This window comes from Pecten maximus, chromosome 6, assembly GCF_902652985.1.
Source record: "Pecten maximus chromosome 6, xPecMax1.1, whole genome shotgun sequence".
NCBI classification, from domain to species: Eukaryota; Metazoa; Mollusca; class Bivalvia; order Pectinida; family Pectinidae; genus Pecten; species Pecten maximus.
This window is the reverse complement of record NC_047020.1, coordinates 14,485,694-14,509,087: the sequence shown is the minus strand read 5'-3', so window position 1 is coordinate 14,509,087 and position 23,394 is coordinate 14,485,694. Positions and strand designations below refer to the sequence as shown.

Below are 23,394 nucleotides of genomic sequence, written 5' to 3'. Positions count from 1 at the left end.
CAAAGTTTTCAGTGCAATCTTCTATTTTTATCAGAAATCGTAACGTCCGGGAGCATATTCTAGATCGTAAGGTAATGATTATGTCATTTAACTTCCCAGGTCCGGGAGCATATTCTAGGTCGTTATTGTTCACTGTTTTAGTTACTGGACTGCCTCGTATAAATAACCACACCCTGGGCAAAGACCAAACAATTACCACAGTTAAATGCTGTATGATTTTATTATATTATATTGGTTTGTTTCATTGTGAGTCCATTTTCTCCACAGTTGAAATAACTGTCTCTATGTGTACTGCAGCATAGAAAAAGTCAAATATGTCGCATTCTACAGCAACCGAAGAATGAATTTCTATGATTAATATCATTCTATAACTAAACTGTTCCTATTTCTATAACAGTAAACCTTCCGTTTTATTTCCCAAGGTATAACGATATTTATGGTTTGTATCGTACGATATTTTCTAGGTATAGATTCTATTTCTGTTCTTTTTCTGTCAATATGGGATCAATAAAGTTACGATGATCAATGTTCATCTCACAGGTCAATCGAATAGACATATCCTTTATATTTGATTTATTGTTTCTATACCGGAACAGGAACAGATGTTGTTAGGGTTTTCGTTGCCTCTGATTAGTATGGGAATGAATTTTTAACATTAGGCGAGAAATATACTTAATGCTATTACCATTTAATTCATTTCATTGGGTCTACTTCGACAGACTAAAATGCTACTCCCAGATCGTAACTAGTCAATTTTATCCTGTAATGTTATTTATTATACTATCTGTAATATTTTGTAGAGAACCTTTTTTCATCTACCGAGTGATGAGTGCCGCATGTGAAACTCCAGCATCTAAGGAAATGACAACAAAACGCAAACTAAAACGTTATATAATTTATTGTTATTTTCCAAAACAATGTCAAAGAATCTTAACAAAAGAATATAAAAAATAGATGTAAACAGCATGAATGATTAACAATCTAATCTATAAAGTCTATCACATTAACTATAATTAATGGAAGGCCATATCACAGGCAGAAAGCTCACTATATTATAATTTACTGATAAGGTGTAATTTGTCATTCAGCATTTTATTACAATGGAAGAAAATACAATCATGATATTTTCCTCCTACAGTTAACTACTATGATTTGATGTTTGTTCAAAATTAGGAAACATTTTCTTCGGATTAATAAGGATGTATTTGAATAGAAATAGGTAAATAATGTTTGTGTTATACCAAAGTCTGTTCAAAGAATCTTGATGATATAAATCTCAAAGGCTGGACAGCAGCTTCGTTTTAGCTCCTACAGTGTCTTAGAACTAATCCTCTATATTGTGATGCTCACTAAGCATAGGACCAGTAAAACATATTGGTTCTTGGTGATTAACACGGTAAGTACAAGATATAAATGAATATGTACTTTTTGTGTCACGGTACAATTTTCAATTTGTATTATTCGGTGGATAATGGCAGTAAGGTATTATTTCCCAAGTTAGATAGCTGTCAACCTTTGACGCCACCACATCACATGGGATCACATATGAGTATGATCTACAACATACACATAGATCCATTTCGAAGGGAATGATGTTAATGATCCAGACCCTCTTATACAGTGTTGATACCACGATATCATTTTTCATATGTCAGGAGTGATATTGAAAGATAGTGATATACATACCTCATCCCGTAATATACACATCATCAGATAGAAAAAAAAGGATTGAATTATACCCGCATACAAACTTGCACTTTATATAATCATTCAACCATCCCTTCTTTGTTTTTCTTGATTTTGAACCCATTTTCAGTTATTTGTCAAATCTTTGGTTGATGTCATCATGTGTAGAGTCCACTTTCAAATGTTTGTCATGATTATCGTCAATAGAATTGTATGAAATCAATTACAAGAATAACATCAATAAAAATGTCCAGTATCTCATATTACAGTTGAACCTCAACAGAGGATGGAACTTATTACAAACACGTCCGCAATACATTCATAATCAAAGTCACACATAACACAACCCATGAACGAATATACATCGTGTATGATTTTAAAGGACAGATCATGATTCATTAAATGTTGTAGTTATAGTTATGTATATATCAGATCTACATAGTGTATTGCTATAATAAAATCAATACACAGATGATTACCTGATAACTTTGTTACTATCAGTAACATTTCTCTTACCAGGAACCATCAAGGACACCTCTCCTCAAGTTAATATTCTCATGTTAAACAGGAACATTAAAGATAACAACCTGCACTACGGGAAAAATTCTCCTTATCTGTCGAAAAGCAAACAATGGAAACTCACAGTGACAGGTTCCTCTCATTTGGACTAGGGTTATTAGAAAGGAAAACAACCAGTAACGGATACTCTCATCTCTTCTGAAACAGCAATATCAACATTGATAAGTCTCAGTAAAGACATCATTGCCTCTAGGCCAAAGACATTAACATTGAAAGCTATCAGTAACAAAATACTCCCATCTAGGCAAGGAACATTAACATTGTGGCCTATCAGTAAAAAATACTCCCATCTAGGCCAGAAACATTAGCATTGTGACCTATCAGTAACATAATACTCCCATCTAGGCAAGGAACATTAACATTGTGGCCTATCAGTAAAAAATACTCCCATCTAGGCCAGGAACATTAACATTGTGGCCTATCAGTAAAAAAAACTCCCATCTAGGCAAGGAACATTAACATTTTGGCCTATCAGTAAAAAATACTCCCATCTAGGCCAGAAACATTAACATTGTGGCCTATCAGTAAAAAAAACTCCCATCTAGGCAAGGAACATTAACATTGTGGCCTATCAGTAAAAAATACTCCCATCTAGGCCAGGAACATTAACATTGTGGCCTATCAGTAAAAAATACTCCCATCTAGGCCAGGAACATTAACATTGTGGCCTATCAGTAAAAAAAACTCCCATCTAGGCAAGGAACATTAACATTTTGGCATATCAGTAAAAAATACTCCCATCTAGGCCAGGAACATTAACATTGTGGCCTATCAGTAAAAAAAACTCCCATCTAGGTAAGGAACATTAACATTTTGGCATATCAGTAAAAAATACTCCCATCTAGGCCAGGAACATTAACATTGTGGCCTATCAGTAAAAAAAACTCCCATCTAGGTAAGGAACATTAACATTTTGGCATATCAGTAAAAAATACTCCCATCTAGGCCAGGAACATTAACATTGTGGCCTATCAGTAAAAAAAACTCCCATCTAGGTAAGGAACATTAACATTTTGGCCTATCAGTAAAAAATACTCCCATCTAGGCCAGGAACATTAACATTGTGGCCTATCAGTAAAAAATACTCCCATCTAGGCAAGGAACATTAACATTGAAAGCTATCAGTAAAAAATACTCCCATCTAGGCCAGGAACATTAACATTGTGGCCTATCAGTAAAAAATACTCCCATCTAGGCCAGGAACATTAACATTGTGGCCTATCAGTAAAAAAATACTCCCATCTAGGCAAGGAACATTAACATTTTGGCATATCAGTAAAAAATACTCCCATCTAGGCAAGGAACATTAACATTGTGGCCTATCAGTTAAAAAAACTCCCATCTAGGCCAGGAACATTAGCATTGTGGCCTATCAGTAACATAATACTCCCATCTAGGCCAAGAACATTAATATTGTGGCCTATCAGTAACAAAATCCTCGCATCTTGGCCATATTAAATTTGAGAGATATCCGAAACAGAATCCTCTTGTCTCGACCAAAATTATTAACAGCTACCAGTAACATTTCTCTTATTAGTATTATAGTATTATTATTATTAGTAACAGAATCGCACCTTGTGACCTATCAGTGATAAAATAACTTCATCCAAGCCAGAAATATTAACAATGGGAATCCTCAGTGACAAAATTCTCTCACGTGAACAAGGAATATTAACAATGCGAATGCTCATTGACAAAATCCTTTCCTCTAGGCCATGAATATCAACATTGTGAACTCTCGGTGACAAAATCCTCTCAACTCGACAAGGAATATTAACAATATCGATTCCCATATACAAATGAACTCCTTACAAAGATCTGCTATGAATACGACAAACACTACTCCAAAATCATCTTAATTAAGTAGTTGTGCCCGTTGTACATTTTGATGATGCGATAAGTGTTCAGGCCAACACATAAACCTCATTCGGTATTACAAAATATACGATTTGCTAACTTGGGATTTTGTCCAATATGTCTTTTCTGCCAATGTCACAGATACCTTGCTTCAGATCGTCAATGTTACCGTATGGATTACACTGTTTCCACTTCTGTAATGTTCTGTATGCACACTCTTGGACTTTATCATAATCTGCCTCTATAATGTCGATATCTGTTGTCGATACATTCAAGTGTCGGCCTAGCTGGCGATAGGTGTCATCCGTCGCAATATACTTCGACAGTTTTTGTACATACTCCATTACCTCATTTTTGCGTTTTCCTGTAAATAAATAAATTCAGATAACTAAATCAAACTGTTTATTCAAAGTATATTATGATTCAACGAACAGGTGGAATCAAGGAATTAACAAGTTAAATAATTTCATTCATATAAAATTATTGGTACTGTTGCTATTTTTGAGGTATCGTTTAATCGATTTTGAATTAGAAAAATAATTTTGTTTACATGCTGTTTTTTATTTGTTTTTATTGATATCGATGATGACGATAAATAAAAAGGGGCAGCAGTTTTTACAACAATTCTATTCTTTTGTAAGTGTTATTTTACCGTCAATCTTGCAGTTTGCTGATTTGCTGTGTCCGGGCAGGGCAACTAAGGCTTGCTCATTGTTAGGGACATCTTTGTGAGGTAGACACTTTCTTAGATCAGTTCTTGCCATGTATTGAACTGCATCTGTCGTTAATGTCGGGCTATTTGATCTGTCAATTATCACTGACGAGGGAACATCCTCTTCAACATCAGAAAAAAGTTCATAGCTATCATCTTCTGTATGTAACAAATGCCCATCCTGTCTGATTACTGTCTGGCGGTAGGGTTCCTTACTATGTATTTGGTAAAGTGTGTTTTGATCTTCTGTATGTAATTGTGACAAAGAATCATCCTTTCTGATTACGGTATGTCGGTAGAGTTCTGTGCTATTCGTTTGGTGACGCCTGTTTTGATCTTCTGTATCTGAGGTGTCTTCATTGTCACCTATTTGGTGATAAGCTGTGGTATTAACGCTGCCCGTCATCCCGTTCCTTGTATGGTTTCGATGTGGATAACTATGACGTATTCCTGACACAACACTGGAGTTGGTGCTCTCCGCGTTGGAATGAGTCATTATAGGATGGGTGTCACCTCTGCGTATATATGTATAATATAAAGTAATAATTAGAACAAAAAATATTGCGTGACGAAAAACGAATATAAGCTATCAGAATTGATTCGTAAAAGGAAAGATATACTGAAAAACTGCTGAATTTTTTTTACCGCAAGCAATATTCACATCTAGGAATTTCAATGATAGTTTGGTCCTAAAATTAACCAGTCCTTTTGTTTTCGTGATTAATAATGTTATTATACAGATGTATGAAATCAGATCGCCACGGTAGGAAGACGAAGTTGATTTTGTTATTCTATGGGTGGAGGAAATCGGGACGCCATGGTAGTCAGACGAGGTTGATATTGTAATTATATGGGTGGAGGAAATCGGGACGCCATTGTAGTCAGACGAGGGTTGATAATGTAACTATATGGGTGGAGGAAATCAGGACGCTATGGCAGTAAGACGAGGGTTGGTAATGTAACTATATGTGTGGAGGAAATCAGGACGCTATGGCAGTAAGACTAGGGTTGATTATGTAACTATATGGGTGGAGGAAATCATGACGTTATGGTAGTAAGACGAGGGTTGATAATGTAACTATATGGGTGGAGGAAATCAGGACGCTATGGCAGTAAGACGAGGGTTGATAATGTAACTATATGGGTGGAGGAAATCAGGACGCTATGGCAGTAAGACGAGGGTTGATAATGTAACTATATGGGTGGAGGAAATCAGGACGCCATGGTAGTCAGACGAGGGTTGATAATGTAACTATATGAGTGGAGGAAATCAGGACGCTATGGTAGTAAGATGAGGGTTGATAATGTAACTATATGGGTGGAGGAAATCAGGACGCTATGGTAGTAAGATGAGGGTTGATAATGTAACTATATGTGTGGAGGAAATCAGGACGCTATGGTAGTAAGGAACAAATGAAGATTTTACTTACATTATGTTGTTTGGGCACGTTAGACAGCGATTTTTTCCTATAACAAGAAAAAATATATATTTTTGAATAACATCATTTAAGAGGCATGATGCATATTGCCTGTTTTCAACATAAAAGAGACTGTTTTTAAAATAAACAAATAATTCATTAAACTGAGTTTTTGAATACAAGTCTTTCATCTTTGAGATAAATATTTCTATTTGCGAAAGATGTGTCCGTTAATTATAATGTATATTTCATTATATGGCCATTTCATTTATCATTGTGCTAGATACCATACCGCTAATCATTTACTCACCTCGAGGGTAGAAGTATACCAAACCGCTGATCAGTTACTCACCTCGAGGGTAGAAGTATACCATACCGCTAATCATTTACTCACCTCGAGGGTAGAAGTATACCATACCGCTAATCAGTTACTCACCTCGAGGGTAGAAGTATAAAATACCGCTAATCATTTACTCACCTCGAGGGTAGAAGTATACCATATCACCAATCAGTTACTCACCTCGAGGGTAGAAGTATACCATACCGCTAATCAGTTACTCACCTCGAGGGTAGAAGTATACCATACCACTAATCAGTTACTCATCTCGAGGGTAGAAGTATAACATACCGCTAATCAGTTACTCACCTCGAGGGTAGAAGTATACCATACCGCTAATCAGTTACTCACCTCGAGGGTAGAAGTATACCATACCGCTAATCAGTTACTCACCTCGAGGGTAGAAGTATACCATACCGCTAATCAGTTACTCACCTCGAGGGTAGAAGTATACCATACCGCTAATCAGTTACTCACCTCGAGGGTAGAAGTATACCATACCACTAATCAGTTACTCACCTCGAAGGTACACGTATACCATACCGCTAATCAGTTACTCACCTCGAGGGTAGAAGTATACCATGCCGCTAATCAGTTACTCACCTCGAGGGTAGAAGTAAACCATACCGCTAATCAGTTACTCACCTCGAGGGTATAAGCGTACCATACCAATTGTCAAGATTACGCCAGTAAACAGGACAAGTGGTACTACTAACGCTGGTATGAGGGAATGGTATTGGCTGTTAAGGAACGTATGTCCTGAAACAGATACAATGCTTATTATGAACAAGCAAATTCGTGGAATTTATATCCCTGCTTTTCTGACATATTGTAGGAAAAGATTTTTGAGGTAAGGAGGAAACATGTCATTATAGCTAGACAAAATGATAAATTCTGTTCAGCCATAAGGTATTGCTTAAAACTCGAAAAAAGCCTTATACAGAAGTAAGATCTTTTATTGAACTTGTATTACGGAAAATAGAAAAAAAAAAGATTTTGCAAGACTCCTCATTCACGTCTGCCATTACCAAAATGTATAAAAAATTTGGGGCGATAACTATGTTACGAAGTTTTATGACAATCGGATAATACTCATGGAAAGTACCGCATGGAAACAGCAGAAAACCGAATTTTTCGTTAATCAAGGGGTCATAACTCTGCCAAATTACGTTCTACAAAAGTGGCAATCCAGCTGTCTCACGTAGATTTCGAACTCGCAACCCAGAGGTGGGGGGCTAGTGATAAAGTGTCGGGACACCTTAACCCCTCGGCCACCACAACCCAGAGGTGGGGGGCTAGTGATAAAGTGTCGGGACACCTTAGCCACTCGGCCAAGCGGTAAGGTAAAAGTAATCTACAAACTGTAAAATGCCATTCTTTAACTGGTAAAGTAAAGTTGTTGTTACATACCATTGTTAACGTAATCTGCCTTAAATGTGCGCTCCCGGTTGACATGGTCACTTGCACCAGGGTGGCCTCTTGGTAACAATTTGGTTGATTCAGGTGTGCTGTTTGAAAATAGGAATTTTCGAACATAAAAATGTCTGTTCCTCATGGTGAGAAACAGAAAGAATAATTTATAAGACAAAGTTGGATATGCGACATGAACTTTATTTCTCGTTTAAAGTATAACGAACACAATTATTATTATCTTACAATAAAGGAGCCTTAAGCTATATTTAACCATAACGACTAGACTTAATCACTCAGGTAATATCTGACCTTGTGTTGTCTTTGATACGTCTCCCGCAGACCTCATTCCTATTGGGAGCGCACGCAGTCTTTATACTCCTACCGGCATCAGTGCAATTCCGGCATGGTTTGCATTTAAATGCACGTCGACGATTATACATTCCTGGAGGACATTGTTTGCACGGCCTGCATTTCAGAGCACCGTATACGTCACTGACTTCTAACTGTACCGTCTGGAAATCACGCAAAGACACAGTACGTAAACTTTAGTTTGAAGCATATGATAGTTCATAATTAAATATTAAAAAAAACAAGTTTCGATCTCATTTGAATGTAATACCTAAATTCTAAAAACAAATGTGATTAAACAACAGAGAACGCTGTCTTGAATAGGAATCTATAATTCTAACTCTAAGATATCAATTAGCATAGGAAACTGATATCGCAATGATGCACATAGCTGGCCACATATTAACACATATATCAGTTTGAATATTTATGTAAATAAACCAAATCACAATAACTTACCAGGTCTATTTCCTCACCAGGTAAACATTTGTCACAGGGTCGACATTTTTTCAATTGTTTGTGATAATACCGATTCTTCTCCGCCAAACAGGGAACTCGGGGATAGTCCGCGATGACGATTGTAGATATGAGAAGTATGTAGATTAAGGCTCTATAATCCATCCTGAGCTAATTCGAAGGGAAAAAAATCGGGAAATTGTAGAAAATAATTGCTTTATTTTAACATCAGTTGCTGATTGTTTCGAAATAAAGTTGTAAAAAGTATATAAAATTACAGAGATGCGTTGTATATGCTTACGATGGTAATATCTCACAAGTCACCGATTCTACACATAAATCAACACAGTAGAAGGAAGTTTAAATGGACACACTCAGAGACACTCTTGCGCAAGGTAATATCAGCGAATCAAAACGCGGCCTGAACAGCAGTCTTTATCAAAGCTTAGTCACAGTTTTATCATTTTCTGTATCGTCCCCGGTACGTCATTTCAATGGCCTGTCAGATTGAGTAACATGCATTGTCGTTAACGCTAACTAACACGTATACATAATTCACTATTACCACACGGTATAGCGGTATATCTCCGTATAAGGAATTCCACTTATCTTCAGTGATCTATCTAAACCGTTTTATTGAAAAAGATGAATAACTGGGAGCAATGGGATATTAAACAAATTCTACAAAGGACATGAAACAGGAACGTTTAAGCACAACTTAATGCACAGAATTATTTCTTACTGATCAATTACACAACCTTTCAACACATAAGCAAATTATACCATATGCTTTACAAACAAAAGGCTCATTAGACATGTATCGCTTACCTGGAATCCAATAGCATTCTTAAGTTATACAACAAGTAGATTTCCCATTTTGGGATCTAGTTCTGGTTCCAAAGAAATGTCAAAGTAAACTATAATAGTGACAGGTGAGCATGCATTCTGTCGTGTGGCTATATATATCACCCACAATCATCAAGAAGCCATATACCCATATCGCTGAGGTTAAGTTTGACAATGCAAATAGGAGTTAGGATGTACGTCATTGATGCGATTCTTGTTCCCTTCCATCGCTATATATTGGTTTATTTATTTAGATGTATTTGATCTAATTCATGGCCATTGTTAGAGATCGTACTTGACCTTTAAATGCCCTTTAAGTTTGAGCCAGGGAAATTGATCTTTTAATATTGTCTTGGCAAATATTCAACAGTGAAAAGATACAAAATTTGACCCTGAAAATGACGTTTAAGCGTTGGACATACTAAAACTTTGACCTTCAACTTGAACATTTACGATGTAGTCAGTTGACTCAGTGATTAATTTCAAGCAAATTGTTTTGTGATGTTATCATAAAACGTTATTTGTGAAAAGATAGAAAAATATCCCTTGGTCCTTGATCCGGTGATCAGTACTTTTGATCGGTTGACTTATTGTTTATTTTAACAAACTTTATTTACTGATGTCAAAACAAAATGTTCATCATTGAAAAGATACACCGTTTATTTGCAAAATACTGGGTCCCGCCCTTCCGGTGTAACGCTGAAAATGGACCCCCGTGGAAAATGGAACCCGGTTCCATTTTCAACGTTGAAAATGGAACCGGGACGCCGTGGAAAACTGACTCTCCTGTTGAAAATGGACCCCATCAGGTCTCTCTTTTCCACTAGTAGCCTGTTGAAAACGGAACCCGTTGAAAAGTGAGCCACATATGTGTTGCTCTGAATAACAGCACTGTTATAAGATACAAGTCTGTATACAATTTAACAAGCATAAAATATTGATTGATATTGATTAACAATTCGATATTTGGTGACCCATATAATGACCTTTTATATATCTTCAAATAGTAATGTGATATACATATATAATGTAAACGATATTGATCAACATTGATAAACAATTTAAACTTTGACCTTTGTTGACCCATATCATGACCTTTGGTACAACTTATAACTATGATAAGATATTGATATGACACATACACGATATTGATCGACACTGACTAACAGTTTGACCTGTGACCTTTGGTGACCCATATAATGACCGTTGGTATATCTTCAAACTGTAATATGATATACATGTAAAATGTATACGATATTGATCGACACTGATTAACAGTTTGACCTGTGACCTTTGGTGACCCATATAATGAACTTTGGTATAACTCATCATTGTTATCAGATATGCATATGACATGTACACGATATTGATCGACATTGGTTGTTAATTTGACCTGTGACCTTTGGTGACCCATATGATGACCTTTGGTATATCTTCAAACTGTAATATGATATAATGTAAAATCTATGCGATATTGATCGACATTGATTGACAATTTGACCTGTGACCTTTGGTAACCCATATGATGACCTTTGGAATAACCTGTCACTGTTTACAGATATACATATGTCATGTGCACGATATTGATCGACATTGGTTGATAATTTGACCTGTGACCCTTGTTGACCCATATAATGACCTTTGGTATATCTTCAAACTGAAATATGACATGCATATAAACACATACGATATTGATCAATATTGATCAAATATTTGACCTTCGACCTTTGGTGACATATATAATGACCATTGGTAAAATGTATCATTATGATAAGATATTCGTGTAACAACTACACGATATTGATCGACATTGATTAACAATTTGACATGTGACCTTTGGTGACCCGTATAATGACCACTGGTATGAATTATGACTTATATAAGTTATGCATATATGTAGCATGTACAATATATTGATCGACATTGATTGACGATGTGACCTGTGACCTTTGGTAACCCATATAATAACCTTTGGTTTATCTTCAAACTGTCATAAAATATGCATATAAAATGTATACGATATTGATCGATATTTACCTTTGACATTGTTTGACCCATATAATGACCTTTTGTTAAAATGTAAACAATAAAAAGATAATCATATATATGATATTCATCGACATGGATCAACGATTTGTCCTATTAAGCGTTCGTTTTTTGTTTTTGTTTTTTTCATATACATGTACCGAGATCCACTGTAACATTTGAATATGGAACCGGTGTCATTTTAAACATATAATATAAAAATGGGTCAGTATGATGTGGGATCCATTTTCAACGTTGAATAAGGAACCGGGGTCATTTTTTTTCATCTTAAATATGCCAATGGGTCAGTATGCTGTGGGGTCCATTTTCAACATTAAATATGGAACCGGTTTCATTTTTAGCAAATGATATGGAAATGGGTCAGTATGTCGTGGGGTCCATTTTCAACGTTGAATATGGAACAGGGGTCATTTTAAAAATAAAGTATGCAAATGGGTCAGTATGTTGTAGGGTCATTATCTGGGTCACCAAGGTTCAAAGGTTAAATTGTTTATCAATGTCGATCAATATCGCATACATTTCATATGCATATCATATTACAGTTTGAATATATACCAAACGTCATTATATGGGTCACCAACGGTCACAGGTCAAAGGTTACATTGTTTATCAATGTCGACCAATATCGTGTACATGTCATATGCATATCTTATAACAGTGATGAGTTATAGCAAAGGTCATTATATGGGTTACCAAAGGTCAAGGTTAAATTTTTATCAATGTCGACCAATAACGTGCACATGTCATAAGAATATCTTATAACAGTGATGAGTTGTAGCAAAGGTCATTATATGGGTCACCAAGGGTCAAAGGTCAAATTAGTACTCAATGTCGATCAATATCGTATACATTTCGTATGCATATCATATTACACTTTGAATATATACCAAAGGTCATTATCTGGGTCACCAAGGTTCAAAGGTTAAATTGTTTATCAAACGCTAAATTGGCCTTGTAATATCTTTGAAAGAAAATGTTGATAGACGGACGCCGGACACTGCACGCTGGACGGACGCCGGACGCTGCTTCATGAAATAGGTTCCCGACACTATACACTATCATACCATTACGTGCACTGCATAACATTGGCCAGGTTAGTTTACAGAAACTATTTTGATATACATATTGTAGTCAAGTGCTCACAGTTAGAGGACCTCGTCAAGCTGATAAACCTGAGAAACCCTAGCACAACACGAGACCGCCAGTCATTTCTATTTTTAGAGACAGTCTGTCGGCAAATCCTTACTTAGCGCTGCTGCATGGGCCAGTGCACAAACATGAATATATGTTAATATTGCTTATATCATATACATTGTTTTATTGAAAGAAATGCCTTCAAAGGGATTATTTGAAATATACGTTGTTACCAACATAAGCATAAACAAACGACAGTGCACTTGATCATTTAGAAGAATTTATTTCATTAAACAAACCAACCCGCTTTTAATACCCAATATTAAAAAAAACAAAAACAGAAAAAAACACCCTCTTTAATCGGAGAAACATGACACAAATATTTACAGAAAAAGGTTTCTGCCTTGAGTCAACCGAATTATCTATATGATTGCTCTCTATAAACATATAAACATATAAACATATGTTAAGATACAAAAAATGTATTTAAATTCAATAACATATGCATTTGTCAACTTTTAATTCACACATTTTACAATACTTTTGAAACCTAAAAGAAAAATGACTTACTTATGAAGGTATAGTTTATTCCTAATACCAAATGAAAATAAAGACTGAAAGTTTGTCAGATTCTCGTATACAATTCCATGCATTTTTGCCATGGTGATACTTCAAGTAATGCATCACTTATGCAACGCATCATTTACATTATCTTAACAATACCATACTTACTTTATCGAAGATTCCCAATGACTTCCATCTCATGAAGAAAGTGATGGTATAGTTTGAAAAGCTTCTTTTGCAGCAAACTTCTATATACATTAAGGTAAACAGCTGATCATGTAAACATCATGCCACTTTATTCTGATTGGCTGAAATGGTTGTATGAATCACGCCATCGGGGATTCCCAGTGGGGAAATACCACGTACTTGTTGGGGTTAGACTTACTACTGTCTATTAGACATAGGGATACATCGATATGTTTGTGTTCTAGTAATATCATTATTGTATACACGTAAAAGATATCCTTCAAATAGAGTTCTTAATGGGAATGAGAACATGTTGTGTGATTTCGTGTAAAGTTGGTGCGTCATATCTAGGTCACACTATCTGGGGTCGGGACAGACGTTTCACCACACAATGTCGCTGTGATACGAAGGGAAACAGGCGACGAACACGACCGACTTCATACCGTTCTAAAAAATCAATCAAAATAATATAAAATCACGTGATAAACAAGAATATAATACACATTATGAAATGCAATATGTCTATTTATTTCAATTAATATTTATTTTATTTTTTACATTGTACAATTCTCTCTCTTTTTATATATGTAACATCATTTCATATATAAAGCATATACGTTGATTATAATGTAAATCGACAATGTAGTATAGTTTCCTATATTTTCATGTTGTTAGCCATCAAACATATAATTACACCATTTCAGTACCAAATATTGTTGTATAACATTTTGTTTTACTCAAGCCAGTGTAACCGTAGTTAACAATTAATTAATATCTATTTTTTTAATCATTATTTTTTTCTCATCATTTATAGCATAATTGCAAAACAGTACAGGGACAGATGCATAAACACACAAATACACACATACACACACACACACACACTCACACACACACACACACGCACGCGCACACCCACCCACACGCGCACGCGCACACGCACACGCGCGCACACGCACACACACACACACACACACACACACACACACACACAATGAATTGTCATTGGCAATCCTCCTCCCTATGTTCTTCATCACTATCTTATAAATCAGGACAATCGTCCATCCTCTATTTGTTATCTGTCAGCATTATTTCTGAATATTTTTCAATTGTTCTTCAAATATAACTTTGTGGTTGTGCGTATGCGTTTGTTCCAATGTTTAGATAGTTAATATGCTTAAATAAAGAAAACAAATATGAGGTTATAAATCTACGTTGAATCTGTAATTGATATTTTGATTTAAATTACACTAAAATGCAGTGTTGTATTCTGTAACAATGATTATAAGGATAAAGACAGCTGACATCTACGTTTAAGTATGGCATCTCTGCAAGCATACTTACATTGTATACATTTTGCATTGTCATCATTGATACACTGATTAGTCTGTTCCAGCAACAGAGGGCGTGGCACTCCTAGTTCCTTCTCGTGTACCGAGTCACTAACAATCATTATTTGGGCGTTGTCGAAGATTGCCATAGATAACGACTTATGCATATGATTATATTCATGTCGCATTTTGCAGACGATATCATCACACATTCCATTGCCTACAACAATATTTGTACACCAGTGAACATTTGAGGAATTCCAGTAAAAACTAATTATGCCATTAAAGTGTCATTGATTTATCATACGGGTAGCAAAACCAGGCTGCAACTGCACATGCAGCATTAAGATATTTTCCATTATATGTACCAGTAAGTTTAAATTCTAATGGTTATTGAATTTAGAATATGCTCAATACTGCAATACAGGTATTTAAAAAATTATATATTACACTTTACTTCAGTATCAAGTATTTCTGGGCGGAAAGATTGAGACAAAAATATCAGTATTTATAAGTCTTAACTTGTTGACAACGGTGTGTATTTGCAGTTAAGGTATTATATATCCAATTGAAACAGCCCGTTGTGGATTATCGTCAAATGTGATGTATGTGATCCCGTATGTACAAAGAGTGAACATAATTTGTTTATACTAAATTGGCGAAATATATGCAGTATGTTATTTTATATATAACTACAAATTACTGGATTTTAAAAGGCACATTAGTGGACAGCAACTCATAATTAGAAGCAGAGCCCTCTGCATGATTGATCAGGCTACCAGGAAACTGGAATACTAGTGCAATATACCAATTTCAAATAATACAACTGTGATATTTGGACCATCATTATATTACTAATGAACTATTTACAGCTACATGTATTACATATTTGTGTATCCAATTATCATTTTAACTTAACCTGTCGTATTTCTAATTAACTAATATGTAAATAATGCATTGACTCAATATGTCTTCAAGAATAAATAAAGCCTGTAATGATAATAATAATTATTAATTAATTAAAACAAATAACACAGAAAGACAATTTTATGATCGTGCTCTTACCGGGGAACGAATTCATGATCTACGGCACCTAACCCCTAGCCGTTCGGATAACATTATCATACCGATGCATGTACATGGTTTATTACAATGTTAATGTATGAAACATTTAAGAATTACAACCTGTACAATTACACATTAGAATCAGAGTAATTGCGTTTGTCTACACACATATCCCAGATATTATCGTGTATTGCTACGTTTCGTCACGGCCAGGTAGTGAAATCTCGCACCCGCCCACCCTGTCCCTAGAGTAGGTTAATTATGTTAGTATATTTCTCAAAGGGACAGATCTATCTGCCATTTCGTGTTGCTAAGCAACACACGAGACGTGAAAATTTACACAAAAGAGGCTTGACCCTATTTGAACCTTAATGACGTCAATGAAAGTTTTTAACTTATTTATAATGGGACTATGACATAAGAAAAAATAATTATGTAAATAAAATTACATTTTATAGTCTTTAAACGACCCCGACACAGCTGTACAGTGATAGGGAGAGAGGTATCTTATTTATATAAAATGTTTAACCCTGATGCACGTCCTCGGTTAATCTATTCAAAACAAACGAAGTACTGTGTAAAACTCGTACTCAAACTTGTATAAGAAGCGGAAAGTGTAGATAATTTAAGTTAAAACTAATAACGCCTTCAAGCTTGAAAAATACGTTTGGCAACCGCCGTGCTTCCAGAGGAAATTCACGATAAATTTAGCGGATATGATATGATGTGTATTACTATTTGAATATATGATTTCAGCTTTACTCTTGTATAACAGAGTGGTCTAGCAAAGTTAAATGCTGTCGAAGCACAAACAATTTAAGATCACGATTTACCTGTCTATCCTATTACGTTTGAAATGAATCGGGTGGAAAAAAAGAGAAAATACTTTTTGTGTGGTCTGTCAACCTGAACATGGGATTAAACATTATCAGGTGGAAATTTGGTCAGTCAAAAACATATTCTTTAAACAAATATCAGCGAAATGATAATTATAACAAAACATTGACTAAAGGACGTATTTGCAGCCTCCGATGGTAACCAGATGGAAGTTAAAACAGATACCCGATCTACACATCCCACACAAAGTGTATTATCTACCAGTAATATAACGCCGCGGCAGAGTTGATTGTTGTATATTAACACATTGTTTTGCATTAGGCTGCACACCTCGGTTTCCTTTCCATTGTGATGTTGATAACATATAGAAGATAATTTGATATGCCTGTAATTGTAGTTATATCTGTAATTTCAAAGGCGCCAATTTCAAATCACATGTGCTTCATGCCCAAGAACTCTTGCAAAATTATTGATGTGCGATGATAGGTTCATACACGTAAACATTGACGTGAACATCTACACTAGTATTTTGACACTGATTTGTTGATACAAAAATCGACAGGGAGATAAATATGTGTCAATATCTACATGGGTAGCATTTTTCAAACGTGGGAATACAATTGTTACTTCATTGGGGATACATAAGGCGTGGGACATCTAAGTATAACGTTCCCGCGATCTAAGTTTCTTATTGGCACGATTCTATTTACATATCTTCTTTGTGATTGGCTGTGATGTAAACCACTTGCTTGGCTGCCACTTACCCTTCCTTTTACCTATGCATATCATTAACAGCAACCGGTTCTCTATAGCGAGCTATCAAGTAATCTAAGTAAGTATGGCTATGTCATCACGTATTCATATGATGTAACGAATATCCAAGTATCGGCTATTTGATAGAAGCTATGGTAGCAGCAATGAGGAAAGTAATTTTTATAGTTTTGTATCTTATCATATACAATATTTACAACTTAAAATATCAATGGTACATCCGTCACAAATGCATTGCTTTTATTTATTCATTTTTATCTCTAATTGTTAAACAACCTTCTGAATTATGATGGGCTACACACTAGACCGTTAAAAGTATTTCAGTCTCGCATAATGAAAAGGCATGGCGCAATTCCGCCGTGTGTAATACTTCATTGCTGATGTCATCAACGTACTACCATGTATTGCATCATATGTTGCAGACAGGTTATATATAATAAACAAATACGCGGTCACACAATCGATCACGTGATATCTATTGAATACGATATATAGGGGAAATATCGTAATGGTAGAATTAACATCGAAATGTATTGACACTAAGGTGATTTGTTTGTTTGTATTTTACGGCCCATCGACAACAAAGGTCACTTAGGACCAAACAATATACTATCGTTTTGATGTTTTTACGTTAAAATCAGATAAAATTGGTCATGTTTAAAAGCATTCCTATTTTATAGATTATGTGAATTTTGTGATATATATAGAACGTCAAAGAGAGTAAGGTAAAAGATATCAAAGTCTATAGAATAGATCGATTTCTTTCATGTGTGCCCGGTACGGAGCCGAGAGAGGATTATTTTTTGGAGTGGATGTTTTAAGTATCGATTGTACTTCATAAAGTTTGTTACAGGTTTGAAATCTGTTTATGGCATGTTTTGCTTGGCGGTCAACAAGTTCGTTGCCTTTAATTCCGACATGGCTCGGAATCCTAAGTAATGTTATTTTGGATTGTTTTAAGATACGAGATATTCGAAGAACAAGGTTTTGTATGAGTATATTTTTAGGATCTCGTAATCTCTGCCATCAGAAGAGATCTTCTACCATAGATCACGTGCATCAATAAGCCGTAGCTCTTTACGGCCCGATTGTTGATGGAGATATATAACGAAACTAACTATTAAAAACTAGCAATTAGCAAAGCGGTATTGTACGCTTGTTGCAATCTCATTAGTTCGAGCTAAAATGTCGGGCCACCAAAGTTAAATTCTTCTTAAACAGACGGTCCGACCTCGGTCACCCCCTATCATTCTTTTGAATATCGTAATGTCTAAGGTTAAACCATTTCAATCAGCTGTTATCTGAGTTAGATTTGACATTCGCTTTCACACTCTCTCTAATTGCGCTATGTTACCAATTCTAGTTGAATATGTGTAATAGGTTAATAAAGTCGTTGACAAAGGTAAGATGCTAATTTTCATATCAAGTTACAACCAGTGTACAACATAGCTATTAGTTCTTCGCTTCGTCGTAGGTTGATATATATGTTGTTGAACTTTGATTATATACAAGTATGATTTTTTAATGCCGGATCTATTTCTGTCAGTTGCATCATCTGGTTTTTAAGCTATTAAGTTAAAATATATATCGGTGTATATATATAAAGCAAGACATCTCATTCAAGGGAAAAAATTTATTCTGTTTCAACAGGTTAGTACATAGAAATATTGAACAATTAGTACATTCTTATTTTCACATTTTATGTAGTATTTTTAAGCATACACCATCACCTGATTACGTAACCATAAGTTTTGTGAATAATTGTGACGTTGCAGTAAAATTAGACATCTAAACACACGAATTTGAATATGTACATTGTTATCTTATTTGTGATGATGCAATGAATACATGGTACAATCCCTATCAATATCGAAACAGATTCCTAAGAGTTAAACGTTGATATATCAATTAATGATACCAGTATCCGTCAATACAACATACCAATGTCTTAGTCTCCTCCGCAACAATGTTTGTTTACTACTGATAGAGTATAGTAAACACGTGATACGTGTAGTTAACTATGTGTACATTGTGTTATGTCTGATAAATGCATCTTGTTCTTTAGCATTTTGCCCGAAGTGACAGTATTTGATACCTCCTGATTGCATTGCACTGAAAACAATTCTTTTGCGAGGGGACGATGTTTATTTCTTTAAATAGTCTTTTTCTCCGACAGGATGATCTTAATTTTGCTTAATCTGCTCCATTCATCTTTTCGCTCCGAAAGAAAAAATGAGTAGAATTGTTACACGGAACTGCGATTATTAGCCTCCTCAACTTTCGTGCTCAAACATCGTCCATTCGGTTTGTTGCCCTTTCACCATGGAAAGGTCAATATTTGTACATGTATTTTATTTTTCGTATTTAGTATTTTCAATTCAAACAGTTCAAGTGTTGGAATAAATTAACATTTACAACGGTCTACATAGCGTTATACAGGTGTCAGTTTATATTACACACTAAACATTTGACAATGTGAAGTCAATTTTGTCCAATGATTATAGATTTTAGAAAAGAGTTACTGACGCAGTACAGAAAAAATGTGCAACGAACAAGCATCAAGAAAAAGTGTTATCTTTTTGGGTCGAAAGGGCGAAAACTAATAGGTATTAGATTACGGCTTTTAGGTGACCATAAGAAAGGACAAACATTAAGATGAACACAATTTTTTTGTCCTCTCGGGACAATACTAATCAGCTTGCATATCATGTATCACAGGGTAAAATACGCTATTTTGTGATGAATTTGAACAAAGATATATGTAAATAAACATATTTTATTTCATCATTATTTCACTCGAGATTCTCACTTTTCCCTATACAATGTTAAGACCTACATTCGACCCAATGAAATCACTGTTCCACACACCTTTTGGTCACACAATTTGAATGCTGGATAGTTCTCAATGTGAGTATCATCGGTTTGTTCAAAGTATTTCCGCGTCCAAAAGTGTAACCTTCCAAAGCCATCTTACCTCACATACTTACCTTTCTATTTATGCTGAACAATATATACTCAATATGAGCATCCTCGGTTTCCTAAACGTTTTTCACATTTATAAATTACGGCGTTACTACAACCCCTTTATATATACCTCATATATTTCGAAATTACACCGTACTCAATATGAGCATCCTCGGATTCCTTAACGTTTTTCACGTCACTAAATTACGGCGTTACTAAAACCCCTTTAAATACCTCACATAGTTCTATGTTGAACAGTACTCAATATGAGCATCTTCGGTTTCGTTAACGTATTTTCACGTAAAAAAATTACGACGTTACTAGAACATCTTTACTGCACATATTTCCATGTTTACAAACACTCATTATGAGCAACATAAGTTTCGTCAATGTCATCTCATGCATTAAACAAAGGCCTTATCAAGATACGTTAAGCAATACTCAATATGAGTAACCTCAGTTTCTTACCCTTATCAATACTCTATTTCCATACTTTTTCTACCAATGCTCTTAATGAGCGAAATCAGTTTCATCATAGTTTTTCCAAACTTAAAATGCCAACCATTTTGATACATACATCGATGTGGTAAATCATTCACGTCCGGAATCACGGCGTTACTTGAACACCTTTACCGCATATATTTCTATTTTGATCAATGCTTTATATGACTAACATCAGTTTCTTCAAAGTGTTTCCTCGCCAAAATTACGGCCTTATATTACTATATCACCACACATATTTCTATGTTACACAATACTCAATATGAGCTACATTAATTTTTTTCAAAGTATTTCCACGCAAAAAAATACGGCTTTATCAAAACATTTTGCCACACATTTCTATATCAATCAACAGCGTTGCCATTATCAAAAAACCCATGTTATTCATTGTTGTTCAATGCTCATTATGAGCAATAGCGAAAATTATTAACGAATTCCCAAGTAACTTCAAATTCAAATTTTCCATAACAACCGGAACTCGAACCTAGTCCTTCTGATCTTTAGACTGTCACACTAACCAATTGAACCGTCTCATTTCCGGCGATCGATCAAGTCATAGTTTTAATCATATGAAAATTGTTCGACCTTGATACTTGTTTTGGCGCCAAATGAAACAACATACTGTAAAACAAGTGTTAGACTAGCAGCTTCGAAGTCAGAAGATACGAACTCCTCTAGGCAGACAGTTTTACCCAGTAAGCTTATTAATCCCCAATCCAGGACGCGACTCCATAGTAGTACCAACTAAGAGATACGTCCTGAATTATGCTTTTGCATTACAACTTATCCATATATACTGCCATTTTGAGCAGCACTTAATAAAAACGCCATCAAATTACAAGATGAGCTTATGATTACGTCTAAACAGTATGCCAGTCATATTAACCGCTCGTATTTTAACCTATGTACGCGTCATAAGTTATATTTTAAACATACTAAAATTAACACAACAATTTATTATGACATTATTGCCTTGTTAGTCGATTAACACACCCACTTATGAATATGAATGCAATGAAGTATTGTATATTGTAATACTAAGGTCAAAATGATGATAATAGAAACATAGTCAATAAAACTTAAATAATGACATGGCATTGTTTTCTAGCCAGAACTTATCAAGTGAAAGATATTTATTTCTCCTACCTTGGACAGGAATATCAACAATTTCACCAGTGTAAGATTTTCACCCTCTGGAAAATATACTTAAGCCTCGTGTTTTGCAACTCAAGAACCTCCCCTTTCTGGTTAAGGTCCCCACCTCCAAGAGGATGAAAGATGTCTTAAAGCATAATATCATTATTTTAGGTTCGTAAGTAAAATTTAATCAATGATCTTCATATAGAATATCTACATAATAAATGTTTAGTAGAAGCAGTCCCTTCATATAACTCTGGTAATCTAGTAATAATTTTATGTCTACTATTCTGTTATAGGTACGCACTGGGTATTATTACTGTTATCATGCGATAAGAATACAAGCTTATAGTTTGTTAATAATTTTTGTCAGTTAAACATTTTAATATTATGTGTGATATGGGTCAATCAAGTGTGATTACAGGTTGTGGGTCAGTAATGGTAAGTGTGGATTTCCACGCTAGACCATAACAAGACTGACTCACCGCTGGTGATCATGATTGAAGTTTCCAAATATCATACGGTGTATGTATGTATGTATGTATGTATGTATGTATGTATGTATGTATGTATGTATGTATGTATGTATGTATGTATGTATGTATGTATGTATGTATGTATGTATGTATGTATGTATGTATGTATGTATGTATGTATGTATGTATGTATGTATGTATGTATGTATGTATGTATGTATGTATGTATGTATGTATGTATGTATGTATGTATGTATGTATGTATGTATGTATGTATGTATGTATGTATGTATGTATGTATGTATGTATGTATGTATGTATGTATGTATGTATGTATGTATGTATGTATGTATGTATGTATGTATGTATGTATGTATGTATGTATGTATGTATGTATGTATGTATGTATGTATGTATGTATGTATGTATGTATGTATGTATGTATGTATGTGCGAAATCAATGTGCGAGATGCAATCAAGTGAGTGATGTAATAATTAAATATGTATATATGGTGAGTGAAATTATTTAGGAAGTAATGAATCCAGTATATGAATGTGTGTAATACAATGAAAGAAAATAAAGGAATGAAATGTGTAAATGAATGTAAGGTGATGAATGAGAGCCCTCTTGTATGAGGATATATTTGTCAGGATACTGAATCCAGGGCCTCAACCCTGGCAGCAGTCCAAATTTTTAAATGTTCTGGGGCATTAAAATTTCTTGTACCTA

At 34.9% G+C, this 23,394-nt stretch overlaps 1 protein-coding gene across 2 annotated transcripts; it reads right to left on the bottom strand.

The window, feature by feature from the left end:
- Positions 1–880: 880 nt before the first annotated feature.
- On the bottom strand, positions 881–13,685 carry LOC117329053. Of its 2 annotated transcripts, none has more exons than XM_033886749.1 (8): positions 13,565–13,685; positions 8,810–8,977; positions 8,312–8,514; positions 8,000–8,097; positions 7,235–7,348; positions 6,265–6,301; positions 4,775–5,349; positions 881–4,486 (listed from the first exon to the last, which is right to left on the bottom strand). In XM_033886749.1, exons 1-8 carry the CDS (start codon positions 13,652–13,654, stop codon positions 4,218–4,220), a joined length of 1,554 nt encoding a protein of 517 aa, XP_033742640.1. In that variant the 5' UTR covers positions 13,655–13,685; the 3' UTR covers positions 881–4,217. The 2 variants fall into 2 exon arrangements, with proteins under 2 accessions (XP_033742640.1, XP_033742641.1); XM_033886750.1 differs by having other exon boundaries at positions 8,810–8,972; positions 13,565–13,620.
- Positions 13,686–23,394: the final 9,709 nt, after the last annotated feature.